This window comes from Corvus hawaiiensis, chromosome 19 (assembly GCF_020740725.1).
Source record: "Corvus hawaiiensis isolate bCorHaw1 chromosome 19, bCorHaw1.pri.cur, whole genome shotgun sequence".
NCBI lineage: Eukaryota > Metazoa > Chordata > Aves > Passeriformes > Corvidae > Corvus > Corvus hawaiiensis.
This window is the reverse complement of record NC_063231.1, coordinates 7,015,882-7,039,074: the sequence shown is the minus strand read 5'-3', so window position 1 is coordinate 7,039,074 and position 23,193 is coordinate 7,015,882. Positions and strand designations below refer to the sequence as shown.

The 23,193-nt window shown below is 47.8% G+C and overlaps 1 protein-coding gene across 3 annotated transcripts in view; it reads right to left on the bottom strand.

The window, feature by feature from the left end:
* Nucleotides 1-1,754: 1,754 nt before the first annotated feature.
* Nucleotides 1,755-23,193, bottom strand: part of TMEM104 (transmembrane protein 104) — a 43,831-nt gene continuing 22,392 nt past the window's right edge. For all 3 annotated transcript variants that reach the window (XM_048323677.1, XM_048323679.1, XM_048323678.1), the window contains exons 9-10: nucleotides 17,086-17,179; nucleotides 1,755-5,335 (exon numbers count right to left, since the gene is read on the bottom strand). In XM_048323677.1, the coding sequence (XP_048179634.1) occupies nucleotides 4,575-5,335; nucleotides 17,086-17,179 (855 nt within the window). In that variant the 3' untranslated portion in view covers nucleotides 1,755-4,574. The remainder of the gene's footprint in view (nucleotides 5,336-17,085; nucleotides 17,180-23,193) is intronic.

Sequence of the window (23,193 nt, the reverse complement as noted above, 5' to 3'; positions counted from 1 at the left end):
GGTGACTCAGCAGAAGCCAAATGGATCTGCTTCATGTTTTATTGAAGGAGTACGCTGTGGAAGGCTGAGGACAGCGAGGAACAGGGCAAATGGGGTGCAGGGGGTGCTCGCAGGGGAGGTGGCCTCAGGATTGGGTGTCAGCACCCGGTCTAAGGCCAGGGCTATTCAGGGTGCCCCATGTGAATGCCCACGTCCCTGGCCATCATGGTGGCATTTGCATAATCATCTTTACATGCTAATTGGGATGGAAAAGCACAGTTTTTCTCCCATTCCTGGTGCCAGGTGCTGGGCACTGGTGGGAAAGGAGGTGTTTGGGGCATGACCAGCCCAGAGCCGGTGGGATCTGTGACCCCCAAGGACCAAGGAAGGGCCGAGCTGCTCCTGCAGCATTTCCCTGCTCCTGGGTGCACAAGGAACAAAGCTTCAGGGAAGCAGTAGTCTGGAAGCACCGCGTAGCAAAGCTTTCCAAAGAGGGGCTGGGTAATTTAGTGTTTAACAGACGTTGAGGGATATTATTTCTTTTTGGTGAAATTGTCTAATCAATCACTTTTTAATTCAGCCTGCTCTGGCACCCGGGACACCCCAGGAGGCTGTGGGCTGCTGTGCAGAGAGAAATATGGCTGGATCACTGCTGGGCACCCACCTCTGGGGCTCAGCCCCACTGCGGGGGGTGGGCAGTGTCCCCCCAAACCCACCCCCTGCCTCTGCCAGCTCTGACATCTCCATGGCAGGTCCTATTTTCACTGCCCCATTGCTCAGCATCATAAGATCCATCCTGATGAGGAGAGGGGGAATGAAGCAGATCAGCACAGGTCAGCCACTGGGAAGGGGTTCCAACGGCAAGGAGATGCTGGTGCTGCTATGGGAGATGGTAACTCAGGTTAAGGCAGAGGGAACTGGTTAAATCACAATCCAGGACAGATACGGGGCCAGGAAGGTGCTGGGGACAGCTGCCATGCCTGTGCCTGAGGATGCCTGAGGGAGCAGCAGGTGCAGCCACCTCCTGGTTACTGCCTCCTGCCAGGCCAAAGCCATGGCACAAAACCTTCCCCAGCTGAGACCCTGCAGCAGGTGCCCTTCCCTGAGCCACTGACAGCTCCTGGGCTGCCCAAATCCATCCAGGAAAAAGGCTGGTGAGCACTTTCCCTAAACCTTCAAACAGCTGAATCCCCTCAGGGACACGCAGCTCCGTGGTGGTGGTCAAGCTTTGCCTAAAGCTTCTTCTCAGGTTCAAAGTTTTTCTTTCCCTGGCCATTGCTATTCCAAGCACTGCAATAGACTGAATTCCTCCCCGATGCCAGTTTGGCCTCAGATTTACAGCCCAAGCCCCAAAATCCGCCACTGCTTGTGAGGTCCTTCGAGAGAATCACAGCAGAAAGTGTTTATTTCCATCATAAAGATCTGCTTTAATATTTTAACATAAATCAAGCTGCGCTTTATGGTGATAATAAATTTGCTAGCAGAAACTGCCTTTGCAGCCTGAGGCAGCAGAGCAATCCAATTTGTTTGGCTTTAAGTGTAAAGAGCCATAATTGAGAAGGGGAAAGTACAGATGTTTTAATTGAGTTTGCAGCTAGCACCCAGAGTTGCAGGAGGCTAATAGAGAAGAGGTGAGGGTCTCCATTAGCCTCTCCACTTGCCATTTCTCCTTGGCCTGCACCCCCATCCATCACGGCCATCCCCTCCAGGAATAGCTGCTCTGTGCCTAAGCACGAGGAAGAAAGAGATGGAAAAAGAAGTCAGACTAAACCAGATGTATAATGTGCATTTTATTGGTTTTAATCCCATTTTTGTAAAACTAATTACAGTCAGGACAAAGCATCACGTGTGAATCTGTAATAATGAATTGTTAGTGCTGATAATGGCCAAATAAAAATAGACTTATTCGTGATGAGCGAGAGGAGAGAGCTCATGCCCTGCACCATGGGGTCACCCAGCATCCCCTCAGCCAGTGCTGGCTGCACTGAACCATCCCCTTCCTGCTTTCTCCAGTAATTTTTAAGGCATTGCTATGTCATGTTTTATATGAAAAATGTTCTCTTCCGTAGAGCTTCTTACTGTTAATCACCCCAATTCCAATTCCCAATTTGTTTTGCTGCTGTGCAAGGACAGCAGGTGTCTAGGAATTCATGGTTTTTTATCTGAGAAGCACTCGTGCTCCTTGGGGAGCAAAGCCCTTCCCAGTAAGGAACCACGGCAAAGGCTGGGGCTGGAACACAAGCCCTCAGCATGCCACTGCATCCAAAACCTGGATTCCAGCAGCTCTTGGAGGTGCAGCCCCTCAGAAGTCACTGTCACACACTGTGTTGAGGGGGACACATGGGCCAGGGAAGAGAAGGCACATCTTTAAATGTCAGAGATGGCAGGAAAGAGGGTGCCAGGCTGGGCCCCCTCCCTTCCCCCTCAGTGGGGCAACCCTGAGAAGGGGAGGGTGAGAGGAGATGAAACAACAGAGAACAGCCCCGTTCCCTGGCTGCAATGAAACGTGAAGGCAATAGACTGAAATGGGCATGTGGAGGGCAGGGGCTGAGCCAAGAACCTTGCAAAGCATGGGCAGCCCAGGGCAGACAGCCCTCAGCCTCTCCATGAACCCACACCTGCACACTCGTGCAGAGGAACAGCCCCCTCAGCCTCTCCAGCTTCAAAAGGCTCATTTCATCAGCATTCAATTCCTCCCTCCAGCTCTGCCCAGCTCCCAGCTGCCACGTAGGTGGCTCCCAGCTCAGCTGCCCCATGGATCTGCCCCCCAAACTACTGCTGCCTAAACAAGACACCAGCACCAGCTACCTGTAAAACCCCTTCTTAATTTGGTACTGAAGATACCACATCAGCTTTGCAGGAGCACTTGGGGATGTTTAAACTCACTAGCAGGGGCTGTCAATGCCTGTTTGGGATCAAGCTGGAGAGAAGATGAACAGTCCCTCCAGATCCTCTCCAGGCAGCTCGGCAAGGACACAGTGGCGGTGCTCAGGCTTGAGAGGTGCAGGGTTTTGCTTTAAAAGCCATGAAGTGGTTTTATACAGCTCCAGGTACTTGCATATTCCCCCAGGAGGAGCACTTCAGGTCATATGGAAACCAGAAAGTCCTACTTGAAAACAGAGCTTGATTAAAAAGAGCTGCAGTTCAAAGCTTGCTTTAGTGAGCGATGACATTTAATACTGCAGCAAGTGCAGAGGGCAGGAGGATCTGACATGCACCTGGCTTTGAACCTGCTTTGGTAACAGGGGGGTTAAAATAGTTCAGGTGAAAACTTTTAGAGTTCTTCCTTCTGTCAGGAAACCCTGGATGATCTGTGCCCAAGGGCTTCTGAACACAGGACCCGAAGACAGAGTGTGGTGTTACAGTGACCACACTCATCCTAAAAGCAGACTCACCTAGAGCTGCCTAAGGTAGGAGCAGCCCAATTCTGAGAGCAGCAGAGCAGGAGCAGCCCAAAGCCCACCCTGACCCTGTGCAGAAAGACAAGAGGGGGAATTCAAGCCCAGTTCCAGCAGGGTTTCAGGTTTTGCTCCCTTGTTTCGGGAGCTCTGCTGCTGCAGGCAGGGCTGAGCCAGGGCACAGCACTTCCTCCTGGCACCGGCTCATTCCCCTGAGTTAACACCCACCTCGTTTCAAGGCTAATTACCCAGCGCGGGAGCCGGGAACGCATCAGTGTGCACAGCCGGAGCCTCTCGCGTGTCAGGACTGGGTAATTAGCATCTCCCCAGCCCACACCGATCCCGGCCGCTGGAGTCAGGGTCTGGCTGCTTGTACCAGCCCCGGGCAAAGCTGAGAAAGGGAGAAGGGCTCTGCCCGGTGGAAAGCTCAGAGTCGCAAACCGGTGCTGAGGGAAGCAAGGCTGATTTCCTTTCCAGTGGAAAGAGCTGTACCCTGCATGCAGAGGGGCACTGCTCTGCCCAAATGGGCTGCCACAGCACTGGAGAACAGGATGGAAGTGTGAATGTAAACTCCCAGGCTGGAGAAATCCAGCTCTAAGCAAAAGATCCCCAATCCCAGGCAATGTGCATAAACATGATAATGCTTCTACAAAAAGAAAGTGTAACAGCACAAAATTATTTCCTTCTGAATTAGGTCTATTTCCACCCTTATGTTTTCCTTCCGCTGGCACAGAAGGTTGGTCTGAAGGAGTCTCAGCAGAAAGAAGAGACTCAGTTCTCCCAAACTCCTGCTGGATTCTGCACAGCACATTCCTGCCTTTGGGAGAAGGGACATTTAGTGATGCAGCCAAGGCTGTCTCCTGTGTGCTGAGACCAGCAGCACACAGAGAGCCAGGGAGGGACAGACAGAGAATGTGCTGCTCTGACAGAGCCAAAGGCAGGAATGGCTGGACACTGTTTAATGGTGCAGGCTGCCGAGGGCTCAGCCCCAGGGCTTCGTCTGAGAACCAGAACTGTAACAAGGCTGAGTCCACTCCATCCACACCCAAAGTGGAGTGAAGAAAAGTCTGTGTCACCAAGCCAACGGCCTGGAAACTTCCCTTCACACTGCCTCTCCCCCTCACTGCACAGTTCCAGAGGGGGAGCTGAAATGCTGGAGTCTCTGGAGCTCCAGAGGGAGTGTGCTGCTACCCCTCATCAGAGCTTTGACTCACTCAGGACGATGTTCGCAGTTACAAACACGAAGCAAGAGAAGCCCCAAATAAGCACAAACACAATCCAGAAGGTGTGCCGGAAAGGGGAGAGGTGCTTGTTCACGGTCCCGCTGCCAAAGACCAGCTGAGTGTCTTTCCGACTGCAGTACGCAAGGAAAGCTGGGATGAGATACTGGATCCCATTCCCGGCATAGGCTCCTGTGATCCCCACCAAGGACTCCAGATCGTGAGTGCAGAAAGCCACCAGCACTGGGGGAATCAGCGTGATGGCAGGAAAGACAATCCTATCCACCACCCACGGGTAGGTGCCCCCTTCTCTGTGGAAAAGGGTCTTCCAGTTGTTGCGCAGGGTCACTGCAATGATGGGGAAGTTGGTGCTGATGGTGAAGACCGGGAAGAGGCCCAGGAAGTAGCGAATGAAGGCCACGCTGATGATCTCGCAGTTGGTGAAGTTGAGCGTGTACATGTCCATGAGGGTGTCGTTGCGGAAGCAGTAAATGGCAGTGAAGGACAGGAGGCTGTAGAACGCCAGGATCAGGATGTAATCGAGCACCACAAGCTTGTTGATGTGCTTCTTCTTGGAGATGGGAGTGATGAGGGATGGCAGGGAGTGCTGGCACATGAAGGAGTAGACGCACACCCCAAACAGATTGCGGATGCCCGACAGCTGGGCCATGGACGGGTGACCTTCAGCTTGGCCTCTGCCGATGCGGATGAGGGCCAGAATAATCATGAGGATGAAAGCTGGAGAGAGAGAAGGTCTCAGGTCAAGCCCAGGCCCGCACTCCCCATGACCCTCCTCCCATTGCACTGGCAGTCTTGGCACCAACTCTCTCCTGCTATGCAAGAGCATCTCCTTATCTCTTTGATGTACCACCTTATCTGAGGGTGCTACATCAAAGGCGAGGTGCACAGGAATTAATTGTGATTTGCTGTCAGTGCCAGTCAGCAGATAAGGGAATGGGCTCAGGCATCTCCCTCCAGTCTCCTTCCCACAGGGACTCACCCTCCCACCCCCAAGAGCACAGGGCTGCCCTGAGCCCTTTGGAGGCAGAAGGCTGACATGGCTGGTGAACCCTAAGCCCTCAAGGGTTTTGGTCCATGGATGCTTCTGCCACACACACACACGGGTTAAATATCACCTTTTAAAAAAGCCTTAGAGATGTCTGAGCTCTGACTTGGCTCCAGTCAACCCCAGTAATATTCCTACACATTTCCAACCGGACTAATGTTTTCAAGACCTCCCCTACGCGCACAGGAGCAGCAGCTACTACCATGCTTTCCTGTCCCTGGGATCTGTCAAGCATGATAGAGCAAGAGCTAGCCAGGCATTTCCTGGGCAGGAGGAACAGGCTGTCTGTAGCTAATCCCAGGGTGGAGAAGCCAGTCTGGAAGGGACTAAAGCAGCACTGAAGGACTGCTATTAAAATTCATCGTTTCTAGACACAAAGTCTGGTCGTCTACCCTTCAGTTATGTCAGGAAAAAGCCTAACAACATTTTACAAAGCTTATTACAAATAACAACATGCCAGGGACAAAATGAATTGAGAAGATTGGGCTAATGCCCTTATTACTCTGAGGGTGGAAATTTGAGCCAGAGCAGTTACTGTGAGACTCATTCCCAGCACGGCATATAAAACCAGCAGAAAACTAATTCTGGTGTCACAAAAATTGCATCAACCTGGGAAAGATGATCATCAGCTGCTGGAGTTAACAAGCAACAGGGAGAAAAGGACCTGCCTGGCAGGGCAGCAAGCAGTGAGATTTACAGTCTGGCACTGCAATGGGTGGGCCACTGTGGCTTGCACAGAGCTGTCCTTGCACCAGCCTGAGGCACAGGAACAGAGCCGTGAATTATCAGGTAATGAAAAAAATCAACAAAATGCTGAGACAACTACTACAGACAACTTTGAATGCCATTAATATAAATCCAGAGGAATTAAACAGAGCAGTGCACAGTTCAAATCCATAGGAGGCTGGCACCAGTGCTAGGAGCTGGGCAGGCTCACTTTGGGGTGACAAGATTATGGGCCTGCTCCGTGCCCAGTCCTGCTCCCCACAACAGGCGGCTGGAGATGGGAACTCCTGCCAGGGATGCAACTGGGGAAGACAGTTGCAGACCAGTTAGTGAATGCTGCCTCTCTTGTGCCCAGCAAGATCAGATTAACCTCACTGAACGTTGCCTCCCACACACCCCCAGCACTCTCCAAAACCCTCTCTCAGAAATTCACGTTCTCCTGCAGCAAACACCAGCTCCATGCTGAACCCTTCCCAAGCCACATGCTGCATTTCATCCTGTGCTGCCTCAGAAAACCTCTCCCTTCCAACTGTTTTCCAGTGACAGGGCACGTCTACCAGCCCTCCCCAAACACTGGACTGAAGGCAGCAGAGCCATTCCTTCACGGTACCACAAGGCCAGGTCGTTTTGGGAGTGCTAGGTTCTACTTCCTCCCCCAAGGGCAGTCAACAGAGAGCTATGGAAGGCAACAGCTCATTGCTCTGGAGGTGTGCAATTCCCTTTGCCTTCACTCAAGCCCAGCAAGTGAGGGGCACTGCGAACATGGGTACAGTTGTTGTGCCTCCCCCACTGCTCCCCAGAGGGGTGATGCTTGCCAGCCGTATCTGCTCAGCAAGAGAGCCAGAGAGAGCTGTGTTCCAGGTGATGTGACATGGCTGCACTCCCTGGGGCTGCACATGCTACAAGGAAGAGGAGAAGATGCCCTGAGTAATAAAACAAAGCAGGTTGGGCAGCTCTGGAAATGTGCTGAGACTGTTCCTTTCCTGCTTGCCTGGGAGAGGTAGTCAGGCTCTGCAGCCCCATCTTGAGCTGGTCCCGTATCTGAGCTAGACGTGACTCAGAAGTCTCACACCTCTTCCCCTGCACACTAGACAGCGAATCTCCTCAGGCTCTGCTCAACACAGTAATGAGTGACCTATTTCCATCCCCCAAACCCACTCTTACCATTGGCTCAAAGCCCCACTTTCTGCACCAGTGCCAACAGGACCAGTTCAGGGGCACTTTCAGGCAGGCACCCCATCCTTGAAGTGTCTCCCACAGGCTCTCCTCTGCCCCAACACATGCTTTTTTGGCAGGGAACACTGAAGGAACAGAGTTCTTGTGGATTCCCTAAATGATGGATGGTCTTTGGCTTAAGCAACTAGAATTTAATACATTTGTTTTTCATTAAATGTGCGTTTCAGAAATTTATTAAAATTACAAGGAGTGAGGATCCAATACTAAGATCCAAACTAGTTTTGCTTCCAACAAGATAAGCTCTGCTTCCCCTGCCTGAGCACTGGTGCTCTGCAGATGCAAGATCCTTGAGAGAAATGGTGCTGGGTAAACTGGACACCTCCCTTGCACAGTTCCAGCCTCAGAGAGGACAACAAAAGCCCTGCCCCACGGTTGTTTTCTCTCACTCCCTGTGGCAGAAGAGTTTCTCACTCCTGGAACTGGAGAGCTAAAACACTTGCATGTCAAATTTATCTCTCTGTCCCTGAGAGGAGGCAAACCCAAAAATGAAACTCTGAAACCTAGATATGATCTGGATGATAAGTCAAAATGAAAAGAAGATGACAGGCTGACTGACAGGCAGCTTTGAGCAGAAAAGAGGCAGCACAGGATCCTCAGGCACACACGAAGCTCCCACTCACACCCCCTACCCGGGACAGCAGGCTGAAGGCAGAGTCACATGACACTATTTCATGTCACCTATTGTTGTCACATCAGCTGTCCAACAGCGTTCCTTCACCACAAGGATCCTGGTGAAGTAAGACATGGATTCACAGAAACCCCTTGATGTGATCCTCTCCACACAGAACAGAGGACAAGCAACATGTTCCAGGGATGAAACACCTTCAGACTATGATCAACAGCACCTGGAGCCACAAAGCAAGGTCAACAGTGATGGCACCAAGGATTGTTAGTTGGTTACATGAAAAATTTGCTTTGAGCCTTGTTTTATATAAATGCTTAAAAAGCAATCAAGGGTTTTGCTTGTCCTGATTTTTCCACAGTGTTAAACCCACTCCAAGCCCCCACACCACAGGCTTGGCAGTCAGCAAGGCACAGAGGCCACTTCTTGTCTCATCTTGTCTCCTCTAGGTGTTCGAGCATCATTTTTAGTGAAGGATATGAGTGAGCCTGAGGAAAAAAATAAAGAGGGGCTATGCCATAAAGGAAAACTTGTGATGAATCTCATCCCAACCATCCAGCTGCCTCTCCTACAGACTTTCTTTGTTCCCCTCACTATTTGAGGAACAAATGCTCTTCTCAGATAAAGCAGACCCTGCAGTCAGCTACTGCTGCCTCTCCTGCTTGACTCAGGAGATGTTGATTCAGAGACAGGGCAGTTCTGCTCTGGTTCTTGCAGGTGAAGTAAAGATGAATACGGATGAGCAGACATCCAAATTAGTACAGTTTGGGAAATATGGGAGTCTGGGGATATTAAGAAATACATTTTTGTGCATTTTGATAGAAACATAACAGAACTGCAGAGAAGCAGTGGAGATAATTTAGCCATTCTGAGTTTAAGGATCATTTTACAAAGGCAGAGAAAACACCTCTGTAAATGAAAAATGGTGTTTGTACATGAGCTTCATCTCTCTGCAGAAAGGCTATTGCAGAAAAGAAAATAAGTCCAAGCCTCAAACACATTTTTTCCCTGTCATGGTAGGTTCCTGCAAGAACTGATGCTCAGAACAAGCTTCTGGCTTAAGCCCCCCCTTGCATCCCTGCAAGACATGGTACTTGTGAGATGTTCACATCTTCTCCAGCCCTGTCCCTACTCCCATTCCTCCTTCTACAAGGAAAGCCTGGAGAGAACATCACCACACCTGCCTGCCATCCCTTCCAGGGACCCAGAGAGGCAGTGGTGTGCAGCCACCCCACGCCTGGCTGCTCCCCTACCCCCCAGCCATTTGTCTGAGCTGCTGCCATGACACGTTTGTGGCAGGGCCATCCGTCACTGCCGGCTGATGGTGTGACAGAGCTTTCCTGTCCAAGCAGAGAATCAATATGCCAGGAAATAATGATAACGGATCACCCTATCCCAACGCACGCCGCTTGCTTCCCTTTTCATACATTAAGCAGCATGATGGATTCCAAGAGGAAGATGTTTTCAGGAGCTTCCTAAACCCAGTCTCTTTAGAAAGGGGAAGATTTCTCCCCACCTCAATCCCCTATCAAGTCAAAACACAGCAGGCCACTCTTAAACAGAGGAACAGATCTCATTTAATTTAACATTAGGCAGCTCTTTCATAGAAAGGGCATAAAAATAGGAGCATCTGCTCTGTACGCACTGAACAGCCCAGGAGCACATCGAGACAGTCCTACCTTCTGCATCCCCACCTGACACTTGTGCTGTCTACTTCCCTGCTGATGTCTTTCTAGGATGTTGGTGCCCCTTCTCAGAGCCAGCTGCCTTCCAGCAGTGATGTGGGCAAGCTGAAGAGCCCACTGCAGCTCTGGAACCACCAGGCATTCTGGATCCTGTGGCATTTGAAGTATTAAAGCACAGCTGGAGTTCAACATGCTGGCAGAACAAAGTATCTGAAATTAAGACATTGATTTTTAAATTTAAAACTCATTTAGCCAGTTTCTTTTGCAGAAGCTATATCCTGCCATTTGTTCATGACCTCCGGTTCTCCATAAATTCCAGAGCAGCAACTGATTAATTTCTCCAACCTTAGAGGGGGTTTCTGTATGAATTGACAGTAAAGAGGTAACATGAAAACCAGGTTTGCTTCATCAGATGTGGGAGCTGCAGCAGTTAAGGATCAGATTTGACAATGACAGAGCCTAAAACACCATCTCTAGGAAGATGAAGGATTTATGAGTGCAGAGATTGTGGGGAAGCAAGATGGATATATTCATAGAAGACAGCAATTCTCTGGAGAGAGACATCAGAAGGAAAAGAGGAGGGAAATTACTTCCCAGAAGAAGGGTATGAGCAAAAGTTGTGGAACATCACTGTGGCTCCTTCCTCTAATGGAGAGCAGGGACTTGCAGGGACAGTGTTACCCTCCCTGCCCCAAAGCCTAAGGCAGAGTCCACATGGCAGGGGACTGTTACTCATACACAGAAGTGTGACATAGCTTACCAAGAAGTCAAGAAAAAGCACCTCCACTCCCCCAGGCCTGGCTTGTACCTGCTGCCTTGGGCCAGGTGGAGCACCTTTCCTTCACAAAGGGAAATTCCATTTAAAAAGTACTACCAGGACTTTTTGGCTGTCAAAAGCAGTTCAGTGGAGCTTCTTTGCTCTAAGGGCATAATTCCCTTGCTTTTCTTCATCAGGCTTGCAATACCATAACCAACATTTACAAGTAGCTTCCCCAATTGTGGTAACAACTCCTGCCATGAAACCAGTGTAGCTGCCTCATCTCAGCCCACATCAGCTGGTCCCATAGACATCTGCACACCAGTAACAGTTCACAGGGAGAAAAATGGCTCTGCACTTGGGCATTTATCACAGATGCTTTTTCTCAACACATGGGAAGGAAAGAGCAGCCAGCAAGGCTTGTTTGCTTCTGGTGGAAAATTACCCGTGTAGTTTATGGTCCCCTCTCTGCCGGTCACCTTTGGCACAAGAACCATAAAGCCTCTGCAACCAGGACTCTGCTCTCAGCTCTGCTGCTGGCTTGGCCTATTAGCTCTGACAGTCACTTCTCTGTCCATGTCAGAATTTACTCTTCTGAGAGAAGGGAATAATACACACTTCAGTGTCGCTGTGAGCCCAAACTATGGCTGTGCATGCTTTGGAAAGCACTAGTTGCAGAGCACCCATGTCCCCTGAAATCCAGGTGCTCTGCAGACTTAGCCACATCTTGCCCATCCTGCCTTGGGCCCTACACAGCAAAGTTTTTTATCATCTTGTTCAACCAACATCCACTCTGAACAGAGAGCAACTTTTCATGCCACAGCCCCATTCTGAAAACCTGCCTGGGCACAGTCATCCAGACCCTTCTGCAGGGTTGAACATGTCCTTACATTTCCAGCTCCCCTTCTTCAGCTCTCAGACTCATCAGTGTCTCCTGCTGCCTGAATAAAGTGCTCTTTTCAGGAGCATCATCTCCTCAGGCAGGATCTCAGTGGTCCCGTCCAGCACTGCAAATCACTCTCCATCTGCATCTGAAGCTCACAAGGCTCTTTCCCTCACACAGGCACTGCTTCACCCCACTGCCCCCCATAAACAGTACTGAAATGAGCTCCTCAGTCGACAATTCCAAAAGCAGGCATGACAGAAGCACAGCATTTTAACTAACTCTTCATAAATATATTCACTTCTCTTAGTGAATTATTTACCCTGGGCTCTGGCAGCAGCTTCATCTGCTCCAAAAGAGATATAAGAACATGAAGTAACTTTGTTGAAGCAGCTTGTCAGAACGAACATGCAACAGTGTCCTGATTTACAGTCCAATCCCCTCAGCCTCCTGTATGCCCTGCAGTGTGAAAGGAGAGGGGCAGAGATCACAATGATCCCTCCTTAAGCTATTTGCAGAAAGCTCCATTTCTGATGTGAAAAGAGACCACCCACCTTGAGGACTGTGGGCATTGGCAGAATAATTTCTCGGCAGGAGACTGGAAATGCAGGACTTTAGATAACTGTCACTCCCTCCTAAATCAGCCTCCTCTGTAATTCTTAGTCTCAGCAGTGGAAGGGATGTAGCACAGTGACTCCAGGTTTCTGCACCAAATCAACTCCAGCACAGATAGTTCTGCTGCTAAGGATGGCAGTGACAGTTACCTGAGACTGCTCACAAGGTGAGATGGTCTGAGAACAGTTCTCTGCAGAGCAGTGCTGTAAAGGGCAGGGCTCTGGTGGAAAGAGCAGAACTACCAGAGAAAGCAGCAGATACAGAAAGTCAGCCCCACTGTCACGCTCTGCAGAGCCCTTTCCTACTTTCTTCCCCAGAAGCCTTCTACCAAGTATCCTGGAAGGGGATGGGATGGAAAAAAAAAGGGTTTAACACAGACTTCCTGGCAATTCTTGTCTGCTTTCCCTCCATCTTACTGGCCAGGGGAAAGAGCTAGAGGAGAGATTTTATTCCTGGGCATGTAATTGTGAGATCATTGTTTGGGCAGGGTTGGGAAGGCTTTGTCTCAAGGGCTGCATTTACTTGAATAGATGTGGTGTGATCCAACAGGGAGAGAGAACTGAGCCTGTTCAACCAAACCCAGAAGTTTATTACTCTATAAACCATCTCTTCATTAAAATACAATACTTTCTAATAACTACAATACAGCATCACAAGCAGCACTCAGAGCACAGGCCCCACATGGGAGCTGTCTGGGAACATTTGGCAGAGACAATTTAATAACAGCAGTGATAATCACTCTACCAATGTCTTTAAAGCCAGCAGTCCTCACCTATAGAGCTCCACATCTCAGGCTGCAACAGGCTGCAATTAATCGGGTTAGCTGCTTAATACACAATAGCCCAATGTTTGATGCTGAGCTCCACCAAGCTCTGTCCTTTTGTTATCTTTCCTAATCCATATCCTAACCCATGATGCTGCTAGACAGTTATTATCCAATATTATCCAATAATAAAGAGGTAGGGCTGTGCCCCAGTGAGCTGTGTCCCCTCTGTTTTGAGAGGTGCATGGGACTCGCCTGACTCAGTCCCTCTTGCTGGGCTGTGACCTTCAGCAGCTCTCCCCTAACAGCATCCACTTGATCAGGACTGAAGAAATGAGAGGGAAAAAAAACCAGCTAGACAATCAAATCTCTTTAGAGAGTAATCCATCGCCACCATAGATTTAAACCCTCCAGGAAAAAAAAAAGTGCCAGAAGTCCAAACAGCAGAATTGAAAATATCAACAGCTCTAATTTATTGATGGCTTAGTTGGTTTAGCCTTCAGCAGGAAGCCCTGCTCCAATAACTTTGTACAAGACCTGGAAAAAGGCTCCAAAACTGGTAAAGGAATTGACCTAATAACAGCTTTACACTTTCCCGAGGCTGAGTTAGAAGGGAGCTGAAAGGAAGGAAGGAATTACACTTTGGGGAAGGACCCTCCTGTCTTGGGGTGATTGACACCTCCCCACCCCATAGGAACAATCTGTACTCACATGGCCCCAGAGCCGGGTGAGCCAACAAGGTTCTAACCACAAATCAAAACAAGGCTTCACTGTAAGCACATTGTCAGGATTTAAACCAAATGATTTTTCATGACTGGCCCTTTCTCCAGGGAAGCACAGCAGGCAGGCTCCCTGTTGAACCCCTTAGGGTGCCTGTGCTCCATCTCCCAAGGCAGCTTTAGGTACCTGCAAAAGGCTGACAAAGCAGTCTGAGGAGCTTCTGCATTGGGAAAGGGATGAGAACTTGGGTAGGCAAAGCCTTACACACCTGCCAGCTCCTGGAGAACAGAGATCTCTAAGCAAGGATAAGGCCAGCAGTTCAAGCACCAACTGCTGCACTGAATTTAACCATTGGCACTCACCCATGGCAAGTGACAGCCAGTTCTGCAGCCAAGTGTGTGAGCTGCTACTCTTCAGAAGACTGGCAACAGCTCGATTCCTCTGGAAGCCCTCTCTGCCACCAGCCCCACTCCACCTGGAGACACAGATCCACCCTCTGTGCTCCTATCAGTCCTGGCAGGGAAGTGCCTTGCCATGCCAGTCTTCTTTCCAGATGAGCTGTCTGTGATCAACAGGCCCAGACAAGAAGAGCCCATCTGTCTGGGCTCTCTAGCAGCACAACACTTGGGCTTGCAAGCTCCTCCTTCAACTTTCTCCTTTCAGAGGCTTCAGAGGTGCTTGTCCTGGCTTAGTCCCTTATCCTGGGAGGATGCCAGATGAAGGGATGAACATCCCTGGAACATCTCCACATTCTTTGAACTGGCCCATTTTTAATTTCCAGCTCAGATCCCAGTGTTTAAGCCTATTTTTCAGAGAGAGAATGATTTTTTTTTTTAATCTGTGAGGTGTGGAAAGAGACTGCTGTAGGCTTTGATAGCCGATGTGCTGCTTGTAATGAGCACAAGGCTACGGAAGAGGCTTGGTGACATTTGATTATCACTTAGATCAGGAGAAAGAGGGAAAGCAACTTTCAAAGGCAAGGCTGACACTGTTACAAACACCAGCAGAAATGACCTTCACACACAGCTAGCTCTCTCTGCTGCCAAGAACCATCCTCTCAGCCGCTATCATTTGAATCACCAGTACACCTGGGGCAGTGCTGCTTTACATCAGCCCCTTCTGCTCTGAAATCCAGGAACTTTCCACCAGGCTGGAGAGAAGGGTGTGTGGTGGGTCCTGTGACAGGCACATTGCAAAGTCTGTACTGACCTCCCAGCTCAGGGAGGCTTGATTTTTTTCAAATCATGATGCAAAGCATGGGTCAGATTCCCATCCACACCATGAGCACAGGTAAGCTGAATCAGCCACTGTCCACATGGGAATGTTTTTTTCCCCAGCACAACAAACAGGCAGGAGGGAAGCTCCAGTGTTGCTCTGCTGCTCAGAGTGCTTTGCAGAACCACCCTCAGCACCACACGGCTAAAACCAGCCCAAGGAAGGTAAAGGAAAGGCACAGTTTATACAGGACAAGGAGTTCACATCTGGCCATTGGCATACAGGCAGGAAAAGTCCAGAAGACCACAAAACACTACCCAAGACTATTCTTTAGGATCTAAGCTCAAAAAGTACCAACCTGTGTTTAACTCACAGCCCTGCTTTTGGAGGAGGGGACAGCAGTGATGTGAGGACATGGGAGAAGCCAGCTTGACAAATCTCAGCAGTACGGGATTGATCCTTACCCCAGGATCTGCAGCAAGAGCTTTTCTCTGCTCCCTGCATCACATGGCTTTTTGATGAATTATCTTTCCCAATAAATCTATCCCTCATTGTACACATATGGAATCCGTTCTTCTAAGTAGCCACTGAGGTGCTGTCAGGGTCATTAACTATCATTATCTGGGGCAGCTGTTCCCCAGCGTGCTGACGCAGGAATCAATCAGGCTAAAGCATGAATTTCCCCTACACTTCTCCAAACACTGCCTTTATCCCTCTCCATCAAGTGATGAAAAAGAGGAACAGTTCTGCCATCGTGCCAAGGTTTAGCAATCCTCATACTGGAAGGAGCTGGCTAAAGGGAAACCAATGGCAGATGAGGCAGGCATCAGGCTGTCACACAGACAGGATGAGGTCTGACTGATGTCTTTACCAGGGAAGAGGAGGCAGGGTGATTGGAATCAGGCCAGTCAGCTGAGCAGAGATCACTCTCATTAAAGAAAAAAAAAAACCCGAACGCAAAACTTCCTCATTTCCTTTAGTACCCCTTAATGAGATAAACTCTTTCTCTGAAGAACTGGGGGGCTTTCAAACCTTTCATGTGCTCAGACAACAAAGGAGAAAAAACAGGTATTCAGGATTTTCACACCATCCAAAGTCAGGATTTATTAACTCAAACTGTTCAACATCTGAGACTTGAGAGCTTAAAATCCAACTTAATTTTCCTGGGTGTCAACTGCTTAACCCCATCTCAGGAATTCTCTAGAACAGAGGATGTCTATTCCTCTGCAGTGACTGTCAGCCACTTCCAGACAGGATGAATTCACAGAGAAGGGACAATATCCAACTGCAGTCAGGTCAAGAGCATGTGTGTAATGGGAAATAGTTAGAGAAGCAGCTTTTCTTCTTATATAAACAGAGCTAATTCTGTGCTTGAATGGTCTGGATTCACACACCAGGAGACTGTTAACCTGCAGAAATGCTGGTCATTAACCTGCAGAAATGCTCTTTATTAACCCTGAGTATCAGTCACTCTGTCTAGGTGACACAAAAATAGACAAACCTGAACATAAACCTTCACAACCCACACACACCTCTCAGCCTTTAAGGGCAGGTACACACACAAGCCAGACGTGAGGCAGCTGCATCTTTGAATGACGAAGGCATTGGGAAAAAAAAGAGGAGTGATGTCTTACTTCCCTTAAGGGAATGATCTGTCTTCCCAGAAGTTCTTGGCAATATTTTGGAAAGAACTCATAGGAGCAGGACTTCCCAAGGACAACACACATTGGTTTGGGGGTTTCCAATGCAGCACATCCTACCATAAAGGAAGGCCCAGGAAAATAAATGCAAGCAGATGATAAAACTAAGGGTGGAAAGTCTGACAGAAATGCCTTTTGTTTTCAGATCAAAACAAAGATTGTCTAAAGTCTGTTGTGCATATGCTGTGAGAAGGAGAAACTTCCAACTGGTGGGTATCACAGTCAGCACCCAGACACGAGACTCTGCCAAACCTCTTCTGCCCCTCACACAAACCAGACTAAAACTTCATTTACCATCCATGTCTGACTGAGAACAATTTCATCCTAGACTAAAAACTTTCTCCTCAAAGATTTATTAGGCCTGCACAATTGTCCTCAAAGACGTTGTTTTGACAAGCACTTGCTTCCAAACAAGAAGATCTTGCCAAAGAGAAGTGTCAGTGGCGTGACTCAGGTTCCATCAATGGTAAAGAGGTGGCCGAGTCTCTGCCAAGACTCACCTATCCATCTCATGAGGGACGTCATGATTTGAAGATACTTGGTCTTCTGCACATTGAAGAAGGTGAAAGGACCCAGGAGGAGCGTGAATGCTGCCTGGAAGGACAACAAAATCACACATTAGGTTAAAAATCAGAAATTCTGCCAGCAAGATGAATTTATCAGTAGAACAAAGCTTGCACTGAAAGTTCACTCCAGACATGTCCGTTTGTCATGAAGCTTTCTTTGTTGCTTAATTTTACAGCTAAGTTGGCTGAGACACAGGGGGTCAAGTAAGCTGTTGGGTATCAGAGAACATGCCTCAGGCAGAAGTGGAGCTCAGGATCCTCTTAGCTCTCAGCCATTTGCTACCACTGCTACAGCACTCCTTTACTGACACATTTCAGTAAAAGCTCTCAGTGTAGCCTTACAGAACATTAAATATTAAACTGTGGCCTCTTTGCCCAAGTACAGGCTCAGTTTAGGTCTGAATAGCAATAGCCCTGACCAGTCTGCTTCCATTAACATTGATGGGGTGGCTTCGGGGTATCCCAGGCTCAACGGCAACGGAGCCAGGTCTGCCTGGAGCTTTTTCCCCCCACGCTTTAAGTAGCTTGTGTAAAACACAGAGGGGTTTTTTCATATGTAAAATCAGATAGTGGGAAGCTACAGTGTAACAGTTCAGCTCCAGGAAGCTGAAAACCTGTTCAAAGTCAGGAAAAAAGTCATCAAAGAGACACTCATAAGAAAGAGCTTAATTCAGTGTGGAAAGTAAAGGTTCTTCAATGAAGAATTTCCTCACTGCCCTCCTGGATGTCTATTAAGAGACTGGTGTTTCATAGAATCACAGATTGGTTTGATTGAGATTTGGGATCTCGTTCCAACCCCCTGCCATGGGCAGAGACCTTGCTCTAGACCAAGTTGCTCAAAGCCCTGTCCAACTTGACCTTGAACACTTCCAGGGACGGGGCAAATTAAACTGGGGTACACTGCAGCACCAATCTGCTGCATCTCTTCCAGCTGGGCTGCAAAATACATCCAACAAAGATCCATCCTAGAAACCTGGACTATACAGCTGCCCATGAGAGTTTCTTCTAGCACCTCCTAGAGCACACAAGGCAACCATGCTATCAGCCCATGCCCAGAGGTGACATGTCCTACGCAGCACTCGAGCCTTACTTACCCCAGAGAGAAGAGAAAAGGCTTCACTGCAGGAAGAAACAGACCTTGGCTGCAGTCTGAACATAGACTGAGAGAAGCTACTTGTGACAGGGAGACAAAATGGGTGTTACTGAAGAGAGCCCTGCCTGTCCTCCATGGGATGGCACCAGCTAGTGATACGCTAACATGTCCAAACGCTGTAAGCAGGCAGTGCTTAGAAAGCCACAGCATACACAGCAAAGGTTTGTAGAGCATCCCAAAGAGATTTTTAAAGACAAATATTCAACATTAATATTTACACATTGCTCTTTTCCATGACTTCTTAAAGCAGTTCAAGAAAAGGTGTCACCAGAAGTGAAGAACTGGGACTCAAAGGGGCAGGTCTGCTGAGCCTCAAGGTCTCTGTCAACCCCAACAGAGTCAGGACAGAACAGAATCCAAGCTATTTTAAGACTAGCACAACCCCAAGAAACCTTTTTTGAGACAGTTTCAGAATATCTGCAAGGCAAATTGGAAATGCCTCACATCACAAGTATTCTCAGGTGATGAAAGTAAACCCAGAAGGGGAGCAGGGGAGAGAACCCTTGGTTTGACATGTTGCTCGGTAGGGATATATTCTGATCCAGGACCATTGCTTACACCAAGTCTTGCTTTTTCTGCTCAGATTTAAAAAAAGGACAAGAAGCATGCACAGAATTCAGATTTGTGAAGCAGTTGATGGTTGTTGGAGGAAACACCGAAATCACAGAGAACACAATGCCACAGGCATAACTGGCAAGACTGAGAGCCAAACCAGCTTTAACAGTTATGGGACTTGAGGTTTTAACACAGAAGCAAACCAGCCAGTTACAAGCCTTTTTTTACTCTTCTCCCTCTTGTTTCTTTCTTCTAATTGGCAGCTTAACTCCACTCTCCTGCCCAGTACGGACTGCCACTCCACCCTAGAGCAGTGCACAAACCTCAACAGACTAAATAAACCTTTGACTAAAATGTGACGTAGGACAAGGGCCCAAAACAAACAAAAGTAGACACCAACTCTCTTACTGAAGAGTATTCTTGGGTTTGTGACTAATCTCTTTCAACCTTCTCTCCCAACACTGCTCAACATAGCCTCCCTTCAAATCAGTTTATAGCTCCTGCATCAGAAAGTGCTGAACACAGAGACACAGCTAAGGATGGTGATAATTAAGGACCAGGTGTCTGCTGCAAATGAGAATGCTCCAGATCCAATTGGCAAAACAGCCCCTCAAACCATAGCAAGGATTGACACAAAATCACCAAGCACCAAAGCAGCTGGGTCTGAAACACAGATTTGCCTCAGCCACTGAGGAAAGAGGCTATATTAAAGTAGATTTGGGGCTCAGTTGCTGAAAAGCATCACAAAGCATCCTTAGGTGCTGGAAGAACCTGGGTGTCCTTCACCTTTTGCAGTTATTCTCCAGTCTGCAGAGTACCTTAAACAACTAAATCCATTCAGCAAAGTTTTCAACTCTCTTCCTCTCTGGCCTTTACTGTTTAACTCATGGGGAAGAGATACAAGTTGTTGTGCTTGAATGGTTGAATGCCCCCCCCAATCCTTTAGGATGATCAGTGTCTTCTGTTCTTAACAAGATCCTGGTTAATTCTAGTGCAACAGAAATTTATTACCTTTTCCACTTGACACCCATTAGTGATCCAAGGTGGATATCCATGGATCAATACAAACAATGCTAAAGCCTGCAATGAGTTGAGGTTGCCCTGCTCTGCAGGGATTTGTGCCAACCACTTTTAGGAAGGAAAGCTAAAGAACACACTGGACTGCTTGGGAGGAGAAAGGCTAGGCAGAACAGGATGTTAAACAGCCAGATTAACATCATTTTGAAGTGAAGTTGTGTACAGCTTAACAGGATTGAGCACAGGGCAGGAAAAAGGGGCCAGTTTCTCACCAACAGTCAGGATGTGAGGACAAAGACTCAGTCCCTGGATTAGAGCTAATCTCATCATCAACCATCAGAAGAGTCCCAAGGCCAGGAACCCTATTTAAAAACACATCCCCAAAAGGATGAGATCACAGTTCTTAGCAGAAGGATGTCTGCTTCCTCTACCTCGCTGTGCCAGACACCTCAATGCTCTTCTGACCCATTAAGTTAATTAGTTTTATAACTTCTCCCTAAGGAAAAAAATAAGACCAAATAAGCACCTCAGACATATACCCAAACTTTCTACCTGATGTTTTCCAAGCTCAAGTCTCTCCCAGAGGGAAATAATTTACCAAGTGCTTCATTACACACATAATTCAAACAATCTAAAAACCTACACAGAAAACTGTATCAGCCCTGTCAGATATCAAATATGCAGAGCCCTGGCACATGAAAAAAACCCTCCCAAGTTTTCCAGTTCACCTCTTGAGTCAGTTGAGGTATTTTCTAGGAGTCTATCATTCTCTTCCTAAGCTTCAGCAAATAAACCCACCCAAGGCAGAATGGGCATAGTCTACTTTGAGTAAGATTTTCCTGCTAGTGAAGTGGTTTCTTAACAGAAACAAGCAGGCATAGGGGGCTGGCTTATTGCTAAACTGAAACAAGGTAAAGGAATGCTTCCTTCAGCTGAAGAGAACTGAAACTATTAAATGCTGTCTAAATTCACAGGATGTCAGAGAGAAGCCATTACAGTGCCTTTGCACAGAGCTGGCTATTAAGAGTGATTCCCTCATTTCCCTCCAAGCTCCTCCATTAAACGGGAAAGGCCAGGTAAATCACCAGGCTCATAGTGGAGGGTGTGTGGAACCCACACACAGCAAATAAATGAAAAATTCTTTATTTTTCCTTCCTTTCTCATGCTGAAAAACAGCATGAAAATCCAGCACACTGATGACTAAAAAGGACAGTGTTTTTGTTGCTTTTACTGACGTTCCCAGTCAAAAAATGAGAAACCAGCGAGGGTATAAGAAAGAACAGCAGCTTGTCACCCTGAATTATACTCTTCCCTGCAGGCTAGTAGGAGCCACAAGCAGCACACCAGCTTCCTCAACCGCTGGGAGGGTCTTCAAATCCATTCCTCCCACCAAGCCAAGCCACAGCAGTACAGGCACCAAGGTTTGGGATCTTTCCTGAGCTGGCAACTCAGCTGACACCACTTTCCCAGCCTCTGCACCTGTCAGCTCTCAGTATTTCAAAATGAAAAAGCAGGCTGGTCAACTCGAGTCTTCTTGCCACAGGGGAACTAGCTAGGGCTTACCGTTGCCTGGAATATATTTTTATATATATTTATATATTTTTAAAAGTATATTTTATTAAAGCTCTTCTGTTAAAACTTGGTTACATAACCTTGTTTATTGGATTATCTTATAAAAGCAAGAGTAAGATCAAGCGTTAATAGGACATCTGGTTGGTTTTTATCAGCTTAGTTGCAGCCAAGAGGACCACCAAGAGAGCTCTCAACCACTCAGTGATGGCCAGCTAATGCCAGGAGTCTTTCAGACCATACAAACATGCTTTAAGCCAGTCAGAGGGCTGTTTGACCAAACAGGTTCTTTATTGACCTGAAGGGTCCATCTATCACTCTGAACCAGTACAGTTCAATAGCTTTCATCTGCTGCTCAGCATGTGGCTTTTACAGAAGCAGCCAATACAGCTCAGGAAGCACAATTAGCATCCAAAACGTGGCTGATTCATGTATTAGATGCAGTACTTACAGCATTATGGCTAGTGCCTGCATCCATTTGCAAGAGGACCATCTGAAAAACCAGCCTCATTCATAACTGTCATCAGAACTTGATTGTTTTCATGCTACACAAACTCATCTGTAAGAATTACATCTATCTTTGGTGCTTGCCAAGTAGTGAATTAAAACCAGTAGCAATTGCTTCTTATTGATTCAGAGCCTTGAAACTTTCAGAAAGATTGGGTGGAAGCAGGGTAGGTACCTGAGCAAAGTGAGACCATGATTGTTAAATGCAGCAAATGTGCCAAGAGCAGCGCAAAAAGTTCAAGAGCTTTTGAATAAAATAATTTGTGCAGCACAGGGCTATCATACCAATGAGAAGTTACTAAGTTTCAGAAAACAGAGCAATGATCCCTCAGTTTTAATGTGAAGATGGAGAAGAGGTGTTGTAGTGCTCACTCCTTAGATATCCATCTCCATTTGGGCCCCCAGCCACCCTGCCTTTTCCTTTTCCTCATCCCAGCCTTTCACACCCTCATTCAAAACCAGAACCTGCCCCAAACCATTTAATTATTTGGAGTTCTTGCTTCCTTTTGATAGAAGTGACAACATCTCAGACAAACTTCACCTTAGGATGGTATCAACTCCATCTCTGCAGATATTGATGTTTAAATTTCACAGCTGTTGAGCAATGGTACCTCTGCCCCAGAAGACAGCACAGCAAATAACCCTGCCCTAAAGAGGGGTAAGAGAAGATCTCATTAAAAAAGTCACTGCTATAATAAAATGGATCACTCTCCTTGGTAGACTTTGATACTTTTGCAGGAGAGCCAAAGGTTGAATGCTTGATACTGGACTGTGGGTACACAACATTTCCACAGCAAAGCCTGACACCAACAAGAAGACACAGGCTCGACTGGACAAGCACTTGCCAAAGGAAGCTTTGCTTGATTCTGTGCTCAGATGCAAGGAAAGTCTTCTTGAGCATGGCAGGAAAAAGCAGACATTTCTTACATGCTGCCAAAAGTGCAACTCTGACACTCACTCTGCTTCTGCAAGACGTCCCTGAGCTCAGAGCTATTTCACAACCCAGATGAGCACTGGAAGGGACAGATGAAACAATCCAACAAAACCAGACTGCGCAAGTACAGAGAGCAAAGAAGATGTCAGGGAACTGGGATACTCTGTTCCCACCTCAGGTGCTTTCCACTAGAGTGTGTCACATGTAGGGAAAAAAACAGGTCCAAAAAGCAAAGCTGGATTTATTGGCATGGGTACAGGTCAGAGGTTTTATTCCTGGTTGGAAGGCTGAACCAGACCTATCACCT